General features: G+C 42.8%; 1 protein-coding gene across 2 annotated transcripts in view; it reads right to left on the minus strand.

Moving 5' to 3' along the window:
- Positions 1 to 17914, minus strand: part of PRKN (parkin RBR E3 ubiquitin protein ligase) — a 1123097-nt gene that overhangs the window by 881216 nt on the left and 223967 nt on the right. For both annotated transcript variants that reach the window (XM_033103449.1, XM_033103448.1), the window contains exon 2: positions 17293 to 17456. In XM_033103449.1, the coding sequence (XP_032959340.1) occupies positions 17293 to 17456 (164 nt within the window). The remainder of the gene's footprint in view (positions 1 to 17292; positions 17457 to 17914) is intronic.

The following is a 17914-nucleotide window of genomic DNA, read 5'->3' on the forward strand; positions in this document are numbered from 1 at the left end:
GGCAAATTCAGAATAACAGTTACCTCTATGGAGAAGTAAGGAGGGAAACAAAATCAGAGTAAAGTACACACAGGGCTTCAATTTTAGCTGTAATTTTTTTCTTTTTTTTCTTAAGCTAAATGGTGGGCATGTTGCTTGGTATTTGTTATGTCATCCCCATACGCTTCTGCATTCCTGAAGTGCTTTGCAGTTCAATTACAAATATAGATCCCCTCCCAATTGTATACAATTGTTTATATATAAACCATTCATTCATCTTTGACTGTAATGGAAATTTGACTTGCACAGGAAAGCAAGATTACTAATGTCAGGCACTGCAGACGGACTAGCATACTAATCAAATGCGAAGCCACTAATACACTTCCCATGCATTTCTGTGACAGGCCTCAATTCTGATTCTACATCTAACCTCATCTTGCCGGGGACTATGTGTGTATATTCTCAAACAAACTTTAATTGAAGAATGTGTCTTACCATACATTAATATATTATTTGCTAGCACTGTGTGACAAACATTCATTGAGTCCTACATTTATATTTCTGTTCTATTCTCTACCGTCAACAACAGACTATACAAGCCAACCGCCTACTGGATACCTCCACTTCACATTTATTTGAAACCTTAAAACCCTCAGATAGAATTTATTTGAACCCCGTCCCCCAATAACATTGCTCTTTTTCGTCCATCGTCCCCTGTCCCTGGTGCCATCAACAGCTAATATGTGTCCAAGCCAAGGCTCCGTGTGTCATATTTAAATCTTCTCCCGTATCCTACAATCAGTTCAACAGCAAGTCCTATTAAAACAACCTCTAAAATACCACAAATGTACACACTTCCCTCTGTTTCAGAGCCTAGCATGCTAGTCAAATCTCCTCATCTCTCACCAACATAACTTCCTTAGGCTGTTAGTTAACCTCCTTGCTTCTGTCAGGTTCCAGCCACACCGACTTCCTTTATTGCCCTCAGCTGTGCTCCAGTCATGCCCACTCCACGCCCTTGGCACTAGCTGTTCCCTCCCTCCGGAATACTTTTCTCCAGATACCCCAGGGCTGGCGCCTTTAGATCTTAGCTCAAATATCGCCATATAAAGAAGCCTTTCCTAACCTTCCTATACATGTAAGGCAGTACCACCAGTCTTGAGCCCGTTTTCTTTTATTCTAAGCCCTAGTCACTTTCTGAAATTTACCAGTGTTGTAATATTAGTTTAACAGTTGGGACTGAGCTTGGTGGCGTGTAGAAAAATACTGTCTACGGAAGCATAACCAGATCGGGGTTTGTCACATGTAACAGATGTCTGGATAAAAGCTGCCCAGGGCTGGTCCAGGGGTTCCATGATGTCACCTGGCACCCAGGTTACTTATATTTTTTGTTGTTTTATTTTTTAACACGTCCTTTCATCTCCCTGATGTTCTGGCCAAAAGCTTTAGTACCTTTTTACTGCTGCTCATGGAATGTGGCCTCCATGAGAACAGTGACCCGGTCTGTGTTGTCCACCCCCGGAAGAATGACAGCTCATGGGTTAACAGCTCACATCGCTATTTATTGAATGACTCTAAACCCCGGCAGCCGGAATTCACAGGCCCCGCCTCGAGGGCACAGCCCTTGCTGCAGGGCGTGTGCCCTCCAGTCTGACCGACCCTCACGAGCTGCCCCGGGCTTCTCTGCGGCGCTCTGGCCTTCACGTCCTTTACTGTCACCGCCTGAGTTCAGGGCTCAGCCCGGCTCACACTGCAGGGCTCCTCAGGTGGCGCAGCCACCTCCTTCTTGTTTCCCCCGCACCATGTCACACCCTTCCCACACCCTGAAACCTACCTGTGCTTTCTTAGTGTCTGCGGCGAACCAGAAAGCTCCCTAAGCAGGGGCGTGCCTGTCCTATTGACACCCACTTCCCAGGCCTCTGAACTGGGAGCTCATCTGAGGTGGCCGCTCAGGAGACGCCCGTGAAGAGAATGAGCGAGAACGTGGAAATTCCTGAATACTGTGTCCGAGGCCCCTGAGCCTCCGGCCCAGTCCACCCTGCTCGCCATACCCCTTCCTCCTCCTTCTGTGAACCCCGTGTCCAGTCACTAACTGCAGTTCTGTACTGTGTCAGATCCTATGTCTTGTCATATTTTATCACCTCTGCATAAAATGCTTGTCTTCCTTTTCAATACAGGAAACCTGCATTTCTCCCCAAGGCTCAGCCTGATTCTCCTCCGCCGAGCCACCTTGCCGGACTGTCCAGGCAGCATAGGTGGCCCCTCCTTCCATGCAGCCCTGTAAGGGTGTCACCCCTGATGGCAAAGACACTAAAACTGCAATACCAGCAACGGACATCAAGGGGTGCTCTCTGTGTGCCAGACGCCCTTCTAAGTCCTCTACAAATACCAATTCACTTAACACTCATCACGCCGTGACCTCGGCAGTACTAAGTTTCTCATTTTAGGAGAGGAAATCAAGGCATGGAGAGGTTAACTAAGAGCTGAAGTTGACAAAGCTGTTAGATGGCAGGCCCTGTGGTCAAACCCGGTGGTCTGCCGCTATAACCCATGCCCTCAGCTCACGTGCACACTTGTCACCTGGTTGTAAGGTTGTTGGGAGCAGGGTGCATATCTCATCCGTACCATCTATTGGGTTTTCAATAAAAGCATGTTAAGTGAATGGATTTTTTAAAAAATCAGTAGAATAAATACGGAATGAGACAACTGGCTTCCATATAGACTTTGTGAAGAAGAGTCCGGGGTTTAAGTGGACTATGTCACCATATCAACCATATCGCTGACCCTAAGCGATCGGGCCACATTAGCAGACACAACATTCTAAGCGACAGTGACTGTTCCAGCATGGATCAGGCCAGTCTCACAGTCAAGAGCTCATTTCACTCCTTAAAAATGGCCAAATGGAGTTTGTCCAAAGATGCAGGTAAAATATTCGGATGCTAAGACAGGAGGAGCAAAGCTTTTAAGGACACATCAATCATGTTCACACATTTGACAAGATTTTGTGAACACCCGTCTTTTGTGATTAAAAGGCAGAGCAAATCCAAAGGTGGCAGTACAATGAGGAGACAAGGGATTTCTTCCTCGTGTGCTGACCCAGCCACAGGAACTCCTAAGAACCAACTGTGGATGTCATCCGGTATCATCACGTCAGTATCTTCAGAAGGACCAAGGACGGGGTGGGAGGATTTACACCCAGAACTCCAAAGCTACCATCAGACATTTTTATTATGGAGATAGGGAGTTTACCTGCAAAGCACTACTTTTAACCCAGGTAGAATTGCTGAAAGCATGGAGGAGGCTTCCTCGTGCAGGATGGATGGTGATTAAGAATGCTGCAGAGGGCAAGAAGTGGAAATTGTAGGCAGAATATACGTCAGAAATGCATGAAATAAATTTAATGAGAGGCTAGAATGTGATATATAAACAGCTTTCAGGCCTCTGTTAAGTAATTTTTTTTCCCTACTATCTACAAAAACACTATTTATGGATAAAATTCATCTAGTCAAAGAAGTGGTCTGATACCTAAAGTTCTCCCATCAATCTCTTATGTAAAAAATAATAACAAAATAAAATAAAATAAACACCAAAACAAAATAATACACAAATAAAAATAATCCAACACTTTTGAATAGGAGCCCACTCCATTGCAAAGTTCTTCCACCTACGGCAGGAACTGAAAATACCAAGTCAAATAGAAAACCCTAAAAGATGATCAACATTTTTTTTTTCAAATTCATAAAACAAAATTTACAGATGTTTTCTAGTCAAACCAAGCCTTAAATGTAATTAGTGAATGTATTGCTATTTTCAAAACGATCCCTTGCATTTGTCTACTATATGGTCAAATAATTTTTTTTTTTTTTTTAGCTTTCAGTGATAACTTTTTTATAAACTGAAATCAATCAAGAGAAAAAACCCCCATTATTATAACTAATTTAGCCCTTCAATAACTCAAACACCCATTTATAGAAAAATGGAATATTATTTGTAAAATTATTTACTATCAGTGAGTAGGATGGCATAACTAATATATGATTCTACATGTTTTTTTTGAAACAATGGAATGGAGTTGATAGTAAGAAATAGAGATGGACTCAACAATTATATATAACATTATATGACACAAGCAATATATGAGGATTGACATATAAGAAATCAACCTTTTCCTTTTAAAGGACTCAAAACAGATATGAACACAAAAAGATACTAATTTAATTGGCAAGGCAAGAACCACACCACTAGTTTTAAATGGACTACAAAATGACAGATCATGTAAATTTAGTATTTCCATGCTGCTCAGAAATTACAAAGACAACAAATGAATCATGCAAGTGGGTGGTGTAATGTATTTTCTCTCCAGAGTGCCTCCTGATCCTCTTGCCCTCTGTTTCACATTCAAGTGACTCACAAACTCTTAGGAGCCATCTTAAATCATTGTGTGCCCCTCAAAGTAAAACAGTGTTTGAACAGTAAGTACTCTTGTAAAATTGCTCCCAAAGTAAAATGTCATGTTCAGACATATTCAGCATATTAAAATAAAAGGTAAACTCCATTAGAATAGAATGCACTCTTTTCTTTAGATAACAATTTATCATAAGACTTAAACCAAAGAAGCTCCCACAACGTATCCAGTGTCATTCTGAGCTTACCAGGAGTGTGGAATAGGACATCTGGCACGAGGTAAATTTGTTCCCTTTCAGAGTGCTTTAAAACAAATAAATTTCAGGGTTAATGTATTGCAGATCAGAAATAAAAGGTTTTTCTTTTCTTTTTGTGAATTATTCATCCAAATTAATATTATTTAAAATTTGCTTATGTGTCAGCCTTTGTAGAGATTAATTTCATTTAATAGACAAAGCAATCCTATAGAAATATAGGCACTATTACTATCTTCAATTTATAGATGAGGAAAATAAAGACTGGAGAATTTAAATGAGTTGCCTATCCCAGAAAGTCTAACCTCAGAGTGATTCGTCTCCACTTCATTATAACTGTGTAGTGGAAAGTTGAGTAGAATTCTAACTAACTGATTTCTCCAAGTATATGACATTCTTGAAGTTTTAACTTCTCTTATATATAACAATATGTGTATGTTGGACATGACATCATAAAACTCCCCTGCAATAAAAATAAATACAAAAGGCATTTAGCTTCTACAGAAACAATATGCCTAAGTCAACATTGCTCAAAATGAGAAGAATTGACAGAGGGGCAAAACAGGTAAACTGAGTAAGCTAGTGTTATATACTTTTGCAGGTTACAAAGTTCTTAGTGTCCCAGTTTTAAGTGATACTAGACGTATCTTTGGTAAGTATGTGTTTTTATTTTCTCTCCTTTCAGAACAATGTTTTGATGAATTATGCATAGATTGGATGCAAACACAGAGACCCAATTCCCTTTGAAATACTTAAGGATATAAAAACGAACAGAAAATATCCTTAGTGAAACCTGTATTGAGATTTCAAAAGCTGACACATTTGAAATGAAGTTTGTGATGTACTCCAAACCATAAACATCAGTGGATTTTCACATTCCTCACTTCTCCCTCTAATGTCAGAATGTCTTATTAACTTAAAAAGGAAAGCTCGGTGCCACAATTAGTCTACATAATAAACCACATAGGAGTGACACCTCTGAATGCGAAAGGACCAGACCCAACAATAGGAGAGGGAACATTCCACAGCAAAATAAAACCTAATGACAGAATAAAACCCTCAATGAAATGTACTTTACAGAAATGCGATGCACGGAATTTCTAATTTTCTTCCTAAGAACTGCATTCTCCAAATCAATGTGTACTTGTCTGTGTGAAGGGACATATACACAAAAGTCTAAAACATTTTTTTTTTTTAATCCACAAGTAATCGACACTAGAGCACTCTACTTACTGATACTGTTTATAAATCAGGAGCTTACACCACCCATCAGGAATACCTGAGATTTTTTATTCCATTCAAATGAGTCTGCGTGCCCTCTGTTTTAGCTCATGGCCCAAGAATGCTGTGGAGACAGAGCCCCAAAAAGCAGTTTCCAGGCTCTCGGCCTCACATAGAAAGGTGCTGGCTCAGGTAGTAAATGGCCGTCGACTGTGATCAAATGGCCATCAGCTGTGGCTAGCTGGCCGTCAGCTGTAACCAGTGAGCCATTGGGCACTAATATAACTGCTGTGGCTAGGCTAACAGCAAATGGGGGCTAGCAAGGAGATGGTGGCTGAGTCTGCAAGCGGCACAATGAGGGTTGAGAATTGTGTTGCTCCTGGTTCCTGTGTCTCCAACCCAGCCACCAGTGAGAGTATAGTGGTATGACTCCCCTACTTATGGCTCCGTGGGTGTTCCTTTTTGGCCTAGCCATATCCTGCATTTTTGTGTGGGGAGTGGGACAAGAGACCCTGCCGGACGCCCAGCACGACACTTGGCGTAGTCGGCAGGATCCCCTGCACTACACATGGCGCAGTGAGCAGGGTACGGTGTCGGCCAAAGCTCCCCGAAGGGCAGTGGAGCAGTTTGTGCATATGAACACTCAGTTGCAGGAAGACCAGGAGGAGCAGCTGCCGGAGAGCTGAACCCCGTGGAGGAGTGGAAAGATGTGGACGGTTCCCCAACCAGCAAAGGCCGGAGAAAGCGAAGGTTGTTGCGGCCCCGTGGGCTGGAAAGTGCTTGCTGAGGCAGCCCGGATGCAGGACTTGTAGTCCTAGGAGGAAAGGCTTGCTGAGTCCTCCGTGGGAGCTGAGGGTGAGGTCAAGGTCATCCCTCACCCCCAGGACAGCCCTGGCGAATGACTATGGACTATGGGGAATTGCCTTCCATCCCTAACTTAATGGACAGCTTGACTATTTGTTTGGGAACATACCACCATGTAGTGGAACTGGCGGATGTTTGCTATTGTGTCTTGACTGGCCGCCATCGAGAATATGTAAGCACCTTGACTGTGAGCCGCTGTTGTTCCAGCACGGTACCCTGAGAGGCCCTGGCTGTGTCCAGGAATTCTGGCTGAGCCCAGAGAGAGTGGCAGTGCCCTGAGAGCCCTGGCTGAGCCCAGGAAGTCTGGCTGTGCCCAGAGAGAGTGGCAGTGCCCTGAGAGCCCTGGCTGAGTCCAGGAAGTCTGGCTGTGCCCAGAGAGAGTGGCAGTGCCCTGAGAGGCCCTCGTGTGCCCAGGGAGACTAGTGGTACCCTAAGAAGTCCAGGAAGTCTGGCTGTGCCCAGAAGTACTGGTGGTGCCCTGAGAAACCCTGGCTGTGACCAGAGAGCTTGGCTGTGTCCAGGAAATAGCATTCACCTCCAGGCTCCTCGCACAGAGCCCCTCGCGGAAGACGCTTGTCGCGTAGATTGTGAGGTGAGACCCTGTAGGCGTGGAGTGTGGAGACAGAGCCCCAAAAAGCAGTTTCCAGGCTCTCAGCCTCACACAGAAAGGTGCTGGCTCAGGTAGTACATGGCCGTCGACTGTGATCAAATGGCCATCAGCTATGGCTAGTTGGCCGTCAGCTGTAACCAGTGAGCCATTGGGCACTAATATAACTGCCGTGGCTAGGCTAGCAGAAAAAGGGGGAGCGAGCAAGAAGATGGTGGCTGAGCCTGCAAGCGGCACAGTGAGGGTTGAGAATTGTGTTGCTCCTGGTTCCTGTGTCTCCAACCCAGCCTCCAGTGAGAGTATAGTGGTGTGACTCTCCTACCTATGGCTCTGTGGGTGTTCCTTTTTGGCCTAGCCATATCCTGAGTTTTTGTGTGGGGAGTGGGACCAGGGACCCCGCCGGACGCCCCGCACGACACTTGGCGTAGTCGGCAGGATCCCCTGCACTACAAATGCTCACGTAGCACATCCTGCAGGGCCTCAGAAAGGCTAGTGTGGCAACAACCACTTATCCGGTGTTATTTTCATTTAATGAAACGTCTGCTGCTAAATGGTTTATGAGAACTGTACTCTTCAATGCCAAACCCAACCGTTGAAGAAAAGTATCACAACATATTCAGACAGAAAGAAAAGCTCTCCTGACCATTTAATTTTGTTTTCTCTGTCTTATGGGCATCACTGAAGTTATAACTAAAAGTATTTTCACTACACAGTTTACTTTATCTCCCATGTATTTCATATCTTAAGAAAATAAAAGATAGCAGTGTAAATATTTGCCAGTATTGAGCTGTGACTGAAGCCCACACACAAATAGAAAATGAATGAAACACATACTTTCATTAATCAGTCATAAGTGAGCTTGGTATATAAGCTTTAAAGAGCTTTTCCATATAAAACCTTTCATCGTTCTCTGACAATAATCTCAGGCTTGTTACAATTACTTGGTAAGAGGGAATGAGGAAAAGGTGGGTGAGCAATCTTTCGATGCAGAAGCTTTAGGATGGATGGGATGGACACAAATTCATGTTTCCTGAATTCTTTAAAGGATGATGACTACGTTAAGTGAAATCAGATCAGCTGGATGATGGAGTTTGAGTCTAATAATAGGGAACAGAATATTTGAAACGATGGCTTCAGTGAACAGTCATAAAATTGCACAGCGTGGAATCTCTCCTCCTTCATTTGCTGGGTTTCCTGAGACAGACTTTTGCCTTATATACTCCACTAAAACGTATCCTGTGTTAAGATTTGGAGGACTGCTCCCGAGTTTCACTCCCTCACACACCATCTACCTTAGAACATGAGTGCAATCAGGGCAATGGGAACTTGGGAGAGAAATGAGCCTATGAAATACATCCACTGACCCTATAGCTTCAGCCTCTTCTAAGCTAAAAGAATCTCCACTTTCCTTTTCCCTTCAAGTCTGCATTTATCCACGTCAATCCTCAAAGACAGTTCGGAAGTCCGCAGGGGCATGCGAATGTCAAGACTTCCTTTCAACAGAAAAATAACATTTCTGAGGTCTCTGAGTTATGTAAAGAGGTAAGTAACTCAGAGATTCTGCCCGACTGACGCATACAAACAGCCAGACGCATTAAATCAGGGTCTTGCTAAGGAGCACGTGCTCTGTGCAGATTAGCGTGCGTGTGCGGTTCTGGCCTCTGACACTTGGCGGTACTTAGCAGCTGTTATGTCAGTGCTCCAGTTCTTCGGAGGAACTCTAGAAGGTACCTCTTTGCTTACCTACACGAATGAGTCCCTCCGTGAGTTTCGTTAGTAAGTCAATCCTTTGGGAAAAAATGTTTTTGTCTTCCTCCCGAAGTGTTTGAGGGTCTCACTTACACAAATGTACTCTTCCCTACAAAGAAATCATTGTATGACTGTTCTCTGAGTATAATGTTATGTAATCTGGCTTCCTTTTGTCTTACAATCAGAGAAAAATGATTTTTAAGTGAAGTATATTAGCCACTTATACTGTCATTTGCTTAATTCTTCATTATATGCAAAGAAAAAATCAGGGTAGAACTGCATTCTATGTTCTGATTTAACCTAAACTCTTTCTGTCTTGCAGAAGAGCAAAAGAAGTTGAAATAACTTTAGTTTATAAATGAAACCATTTCATCCCTAAATTTCTTCCATTACATGAATGTATAATACCAATAAAAGGGGAACAGTTTTTTAAGTGAATGTTTTCTCTGACCATTATAACGACAATGGTTACCTGAGGTGCTCATTTATCTCCTAAAACTATCCTGCGTGACTCTCAAATCAATTTGTCAAATATGTACAACTAGAGCACACAACTGTCAAGAATTGTTTATTTTTGTTTACTTGTAACATTTGGTAAAGGCTTTGAAAAACAATACTAATCATGTCCATTCAGAGATATAAGGTACTAAAGATTCTGTTTAAGAATTCAAGAAACATACCTTAATACTTCTGTAAGATTTCCTGGCCCTACTCTCAGTCTGGATGTCTTTCAGTGTCTCAGAAGGAGTTAAATTATTTTCTAATTTCTCATATTGAAAGTCACTTATTTATAAACACTGTCCCTTTAAAGTACATGCAAATGACATGCTTGTTTATTTTCTACAGGAAAGCTGGTTTCTATTCCTCTGTGAAAGAGGGCAGAACTTCTGTTGTATTATTTTTTAATTGAACTTCATCTTGAGGCACTTGCAGATTCACCTGCAGATGTAAGAAATAATACAGAGAGATCCCAGGCACCCTTTCCAGTCTCCCCCAATGGTGACACCTTGCAGAACCCCGAGTACAACATCACCACTGGTGCAGGCAAGACAGAAACACCTACCAATACCAGGGTCCCCTGCTGTCCTTTTACCATCACACTCTTCTCTCCTGTTCCCACCCCTTCCTTAGCCCCAAAGAGCCACTCATCTCTCCTCCAGTCTATAATCTTGTCTTGTCATTTCAAGAATGTTATGTACATGGAATCATTCAGTATGTGACCTTTTGGGATTGGTTTTCCTTCACTCAGCACAATTCCATTGAAAACCATCCAAAGCGTGTATCAACAGTTGGTCCCTTCTGATTGTTGAGTGTGGTAGGGGTAGACCACAGTTTGCTCAGTCACCCTTCAAAGACATCAGGGTTGTTTCTCATTTTTGGCCAATGGGAAGGAAGCTGCTATAAATATTCACGTATTGTATTTTGTGTGACCAGGAGTCAACATTCCTCTGGGACAAATTACTGAGAGTGTGAGTTCTGTGCCATATGTAAGTACATGTTTAGTTTCTTAAGACATTATCATACTCTCCTCCAGAGTAGCTGTACCATTTCATTTTATATTCCCAGTAGCAACATATGAGTGACCCACTTTCTGCACATCCTCCCCAGCATTTGTTGTTGTCACTCTTTTATATTTTAGCCGTTAGCTATTTTAGTGGTTGTTCCAGGTATGGCTTTATACATCCATAACTCGCCACTCTATTGGAGTTGTCCTTTTACAGGTTCAAATGAAGTGTAGAAACCTTGCTCCTTTTATGTCCCTTCTTCACATACCAGAAGCGAAACTTGGGCCAGACCACCCATTTTTTGACATCCATATTTTGTCCATTTTTCAGGCTCCTAATTAAAATCTCGCCAATAACAAAATAGAACATAGGAATGTATAAAGACAAGGATTATATTATAACAATGTTTCTCAAAGTCTACATACCCTCTGGAAACTCAGAATTCTATGAAATTGTATAAAATGTTGTAATTTAAGTTGGATTGTAATCTCAAAAATATATTTACCAGTTAAAAAGACAAAAATCACTTTTTTATTATGAAAATTTTCATAATAAGATTGCAGTGTTATGCTATCAAAATGTGGTCTTAAGCTGAGCGGAAGGGACCCAAAAAACTCTTTCTAAAAGAAGCTGAGGCTTGCGAATGTGAGAAACACTGCCCCGTGTCTGGGGGAAGCATTCACCTCCGTGTGCCCAGGGCACTGCCAGCGTACATCTTTTGTCCTGGAATAATTATTAATAGAAGTTTTTTCCATTCTCAAAAGTGTCCCATTTTGTATGATAACTTATAATGGCCACATTATCTTCGATCCTTATGAAAAGAAAGAAAGAAAAAGAAAACAAGAGGGAGAATGCCTGCCAGTGTGCACCCCACCCTGCCATTCCATCCCTGCTTTAGTGCAGTGACGAGTTTCCTTAGCAGTGGTTAGTGGCAACATGACAGAGCTCCTTGCATGGTTTGGTTTTTCTCAGCAGTAATTTCTCATTACACATGCTGTGATTATATTGTAAAATATAGCACCTATCATGATAAAGGGTAACTAAATAGTAGGGAGTGGTTGTCTACAATTTTTCTGAGATTGTATAAGAATATCAAAGAATAGTAACATTCTGTCAATCAAATGTAACCATCAGACTTGCAAATAAATGTGTAACTGCTTAGTCTTTAAAATAAAATTCTTCCATGAAAACATTTGCCAGCTTCTCAACACCTAAATCGCTAAACTGTGATCTAATAAAGGTTACAGAGAAGATCAAATGTTTGTTTTTTGAATGTCCTCAGGTATACTTGAACTAATAATTTCAGTGATATGACAAATGGATAGGATTAAAGGATTAAATAAGATTGCAAGTGATAACATACCTATTGTTATATATAAAGAAAGAATCATCCTTAATTATTAAAAATAAACAAACAAAATTATAGGGGCTTGCTGGTATGCTTTCCCCTGTCATTTGAATTTTTATAACTAGCTCATATTAATTCTATAAACAGAAAAATGTAGCCTACCTGTATTAAAAGGGAAATAATAATGTTGGAAAATAATTAACAGGATATTAAGAAAACATCAACTTTCAAAATTCAGTTAAACAGTATTTACTTATGTTACAGGTCGTTCAAGGAGCATACCGGGTAACCTCCAAACCTTTGAGCAGTTTTTAAATTTCAAAGTTTAGCAGGTTACTTAGAGAAATGATCAAAACAACCTATAACGTTTCTGCAAATAGCAGGTAAATTTTCTTACAGATTTCAAAAACTTGAATTCTTTAGCCATTGGATATAATTTACCCTGTCAATGAAAGCTGGTTTTCCCTACTCACAAATTTTGAAATATATGTAGTCTGTATCACGAAAAATATAGCTAATTAAATAATGTGGCTTTTCAGGGTCGCTGATTTTTCTTTAATATTTACAGCCTAAGCTATTAAAGTCTAAATGTCTCTGGTCTTCCAAACCTACATCTCGGCATATCGTAAAGCTCAGAAGAACGGGGGTAACAAGCAGATGCCCTTTCACACTTATTGCAGATGACCCCACTTTATGAATGATGGTCTCCAAATCTGTATACACATTTTAACATCATGAAAGTGAATATTTGTTTAAAGCAATTTATGAACATCCACCTGGATACATCATTTTATAAAGCCAAAATCTCTATGTGAAAGGAACAGTCCCATTTCACTTTCTGTTTTGGAAGTCGAATTCGTCATTACAAAGAGAATACAAATAGAGTAACTTCCCTACAACAATGATTGACTACAACACGGTTTCCATTGCCTGGCTGTGATGGTTAATTTTATGTGTGACCTGACCGAGCCGTGGGTGCCCAGACATTTGGTCAGACATTAGTCTAGGTGTGTTTGTGAGGGTGTGTTGGATGAGGTTAACATTTGAACGAGTAGACTGAGTAAATCAGACAGCCCTCCCCTAGATGGGTGGGCCCTGTCCAATCAGGTGAAGGCCAGAACAGAAAGGCTGTCCCTCCAGGCAGTAAGAACAAATTGCTCCTGCCCAATGCTAGTCAGATGCTGTTTTATTTTTTCTTGTTTTCTGCCTTTGGACTTAAACTGAAATATCAGCTTTTCCTGGGTCTTGAACCCACCAACGTACAGAATGGAGCTACACCATCACCTCTCCTCGTTTCCAGCCCTATGGACTTGGACAGCAACTAAGCTTGCTGACTTCAGATCTTGGGACTTGTCAGCCTCCACAATATAATTGCGTGAGACAATTCCTTATAATAAATCTATCTTCCATCTTTCTATCTACTTACCTATCCTGTATATCATATCTATGTATCTATCTGTCTGTGTGTCTGTCTGTCTATGTCTATTTCTATATCTATATCTATAGATATATCTTGTATATATCCTACTGGTTCTATTTTCTATTTCTCTGGTGAACTCTAATACACTAGCTAATAAACCTATACTGATATTAATATACTGATATTAATATTAATACAGCTTATGTGAATGCAATGGATTCTGTTCAAACAAACTCATGTAGATTCTCAAGTCCCTGTCATTTTAACACTGAGTCTAACTGCAAAGACCATCAGTTTGGGTATATACAACTGCGTTAGAACATTATTTTCTTTGTACATTTCTGAATGATAAATTTTAAATCATGTAGAGGTGATTTCAGGGATTTTTGATACTAGTGGGTTCGACCTGGGGGACAGGAGAAGGGTGTCCCATCATGTGAATGGGCCCTGGATACTCAGCTGCGTGAGCGGACAAGAGAGAAGAACTCTTTCCAAGGAAAAAATATCAATCCATTGTGAATAATTTATCAAATTAATGTTTTATATTGCATACTTGTAGGTATAAGAAAAACAATAAAAGCATGCACAGAAATATTGTTTATGAAGTAGGAAAAAATGTGTAACTCTTTCCAATTTGCTTCTGAAAAATACAGTGTGTAGCAGATATCCACTTTATGAAAATATATTTTAAAAGCAACAATACCATGATAAATCACTGCTGAACACTACAACTATAGGTTTCTATTTTTATTAAATATGTTTAGAGGAACTGTGAAGCCTTCTCAAGCTTGCTAAATTCAAATTCCATTATTCTTAAGGAAAACCTGTATATGTAAGGGTCAAAATTTTATTTATAAACTCCAGAGTTATTTTTAGTAAAAATACATAATTATACACACACACACACACACACACACACACCCATTTGCCCCAGTAAAATGCATATCCTATTATCATTGCCTTAACTCTTTAATTTATTGCAGATATACTCGTCACAATTCATGATGAAAAACAGTCCTGTGTTTACAGTGATCTCTTAGACTGGAAAGTCACTGCCTAACAACGATGACGATGACGCTAAAAAACGCTCACATTTATCGGTGTTTGTGTCATACTCTATTCTGAGACCTTTTTAGAAATTAACCAATTCAGTCCTCACAAAATCCCCAAAGACAGGCACTACTATTATTATTTCCATTTTACAAATGAGTGAAGGCCACATTCTCTATGTAAGAGACATTGTTAAAAAATTGCTTTGCCTTAATTTGTAATATGAAAAACTTGATAGTCCCTAAATACTTGAGTTATATCATGATATAAATTCTAAGGAGCATCATCCATGCACTTAGAAATGAAGACTTTATATAACAGCACGGGAAATGCTTATGGTACAATGTTAAGGAAAAGAAAAGCCGAATATCAAGTTGCACTTTCACACTGGTTACAATTCTAGAAAAGTCCGCCAAACACAGTCCAGGGCTGGAAACTGGTCACCACGACGCAGGACCCATGGCTCCCGGGAGCTCCCTTCTGCCGCCCTCCCTGTCACTGACAAGCTGAGCGGCTCATCACACCCGTGACACACGCCAACCGCCTCCCGTGGTCCGGAGAGCCGCGGGACACTAAGTCCAAGGCTCCTCCGTCCTCCCCGCGCCCCCAAGTCCCCATGTGCTTCTTTACCAGTCACTCCTCCCGAAACATCCTCAGAGGAGGCAGCGGACGCAGGATGCTCTCCTGGCTCCTCCCCGACTCCCGACGGAAGGCACTGCTCAGGGCTCCGGGACCGTGTACACCCCTCTGTGCGGGCCGTCCTTAGATAGGGTGGGCCCCAGGCTGCACACCTCAGCTCTCAGGCCTGCCTGGCTCTGCCCTCCTCCACACAGACCTCCTGCTGGCGGCGGCCGCCACCCTGCACACAAGCCCCACCATCCCGCACGTGCACTGGGGCTCCGACTCCCGTTTGTCTCCTCCGAGCCCCATTTTGCTGTCTGCTTCTCCCTCAGGAAACCTCAATGCCCGGTCGGTCAGTCAAGGCTCTGTAAGCACAGCCCACCCCTCTTCTCGCCCAGTCTCCTCCAGGTCCCAGAAGAACAGGAACCCGCGCTTCTCGCCAAGCACAGTCCTGCTCCATCTCCGGAACCCCGCTCAAGCTTCCACTCATCCAGGAACTTTCTTGGTGACCTCCACTCAGATCTGTGTTCTCCACCTTTACAACTTCCTGATACCTAGGGTTCCACCTTCACACAGCGCTTATCATGTCCTGCGCCACAGCTGTGAGGCTGAACCCCAGGAAATGGCTCACAACTTTAACCGTTGCCTCGTATTTCTGTTGACTTAGAACCTGTAGGTCAGGAGCAGTCTCGGCAGAAGCAGTGTGGCGTTTCACCTGTCTTCGGGGTCCCCTGAGAATCCCAGAAGGCTGCCGGTGTTTAAGAAGTATTTGTCAAACTAAAGACTCCAAATCAATACATGCCTTTCCCATATATGTTTATGGAGAGCAATTGTCGGTAGCAATTAGTCTAACCCCTCCACTAGGATGGTAGAGGTCAGGAACTTTAGAACCTGAAACTTCAAAACTTCTGCTAACATAACGCATTTTGGTTCAAGGAGCTGTTTTAAAATCATTTATTTGTGAAGGCAACATGTGTGGATTTAGAGGTCGGTAGGCACAGTAAAAGCTTTTTAGTTGACTGAAATAAAAAAAAAAAATCAAAACACTTTTTAGCACAGGCGCTTCCCCTATAAAAACGATTGCCTGAAAGCTAAGCACAGCAGTTTGTGCCCTAGGAACAGGGACCTTGCTCCCAGCAGGAGACCCCCCACGAGGGGAGTGGGGACCATTTGCATTTCTATAGCTTCTTTTGTGCACCAGAATCTGGAAAGCCTTTCACTAAGCAGTTAATATCTATGCGGAGAAGACACAGTGACAGATGTCAACAGGAGGAGGGACTCCATGTGGGCACACAGCAGCCCCCCACACCTGGAAACAGGAGAGGCATCAATGTGTGCTGGGGACTCAGAGGGGGTTGGTGTCTGCAGGGTCCTTGGTGGCCCTGAAGCACCCACAGAAAGCGCACGTCTCTCAGGCTTTCAGGATAACGTCGATCCACACTGAACTGCATTTGCTGGCTTTCCCAGCACATTACAGGTGCCCGCCTGTATGGCACTGCTCACCGATCACCTAGCTCGTTCTCCCCTTACTCCTACGAAATCGCTGTTCTGAGTAAAACAACCAGATGACAAGGACCTCGGCCTTTCCTGGCGTTGGGAGCAGTAGAGGGAGGGCCAGGAAAGAAGTCTCACTGCTCCCTCTCTCAGGTTGCCGTGGCCTTAGAACAGGGATAATTTTCCTGAAGCTTGGAAGAATTAAATACAAAGGTGGGCGGGCTATGCTCCATCCCTCCTTTACCACCAGCTTCAGAACTCAGTGGGACAGGGAACTCTCTAGCCTTGCTGCGAGGGGGGCCCCAGCCAGGCACCTCCTCTGAGCCACAGCAGCAGACTTCCCGGCATCCTCCAGGGGTCACAATTGGGTTACACATTCCTCCCTGCTCAGTGAGCCAGCAGCCTGATTTGGAACAATTTATTCGAATCGTTCCTCATTAGGATTCCAATGCAATAAGTAAGGTAGAAATTGAGCAGACACAGAAAGCGTGCCTCGCTGCTCCTGCAGTCAGTAAACATTTATTCACTAAGCCCAGTCTGTGTGTTCTCCCTCTCTCCCCCTTACTCACGGTTGTTCCTCCAATCCTTCCTGCTTGCTGTTTTAATGCATAATTAAGAAGGTCAGAATTAATGAAGCGGTGTGGAGGAAAGTTCAAGGAATCCCCAGGCACTATTTATTCTATTAGAGCTCCGGCATGAATGTCAGCTTGGCAGCAGAAGCAGCAGAAGCAATGGGCTGGCTGCGTCCCAGGAACACCCCACCAGGGGAGACTCACCTGCACCATCAGGTCATTGCTGAGCTCCTTCCCTGCGAAAATCACACGCAACTGGTCAGCTGGAACCCCCTGTCGCTTAGCAACCACCTCCTTGAGCTGGAAGATGCTGGTGGCAGAATCGACCTCCACTGGGAAACCATGGCTGGAGTTGAACCTCACAAACACTGACCGGGAAAATCGGGAGGGAGGGAAAAAAAAAAAAAAAGTGAGCATATACAAAGCCCTTAAATGGCAATAGCAACCTTTCTGAACCAGCCCTCCCCTAACCTTGACCTTCAATGCAAGGCATGCCTTTTGTTTCACTTGTAACATAATGCTGTGGAACAATATTTGGGGAAAAGACAGTTTCCCTGGAGGATTTCCCTCGCATATATTAGTCAGTGGCCCACAAACAAAACTGCATGCTCCATTTGACATCTGTCCAGGGGACCAGGGACTCAAGCAGAACACTTGCTTGGTTGGAATTGTGAGTCCCATGAATTTATCAAAGACATCCGGCTCTGACAGCCCGTGCAAACACACGCTCCACTCCCTCCGCGGTGCCCTCTTCACAAAACTCCCACTCACTGTGCGCGCACAACTCCAGTAAGTCCGCGTTTGTCGTGGACAGGCTCTGTGACTT

This window comes from Rhinolophus ferrumequinum, chromosome 3, assembly GCF_004115265.2.
Source record: "Rhinolophus ferrumequinum isolate MPI-CBG mRhiFer1 chromosome 3, mRhiFer1_v1.p, whole genome shotgun sequence".
NCBI lineage: Eukaryota > Metazoa > Chordata > Mammalia > Chiroptera > Rhinolophidae > Rhinolophus > Rhinolophus ferrumequinum.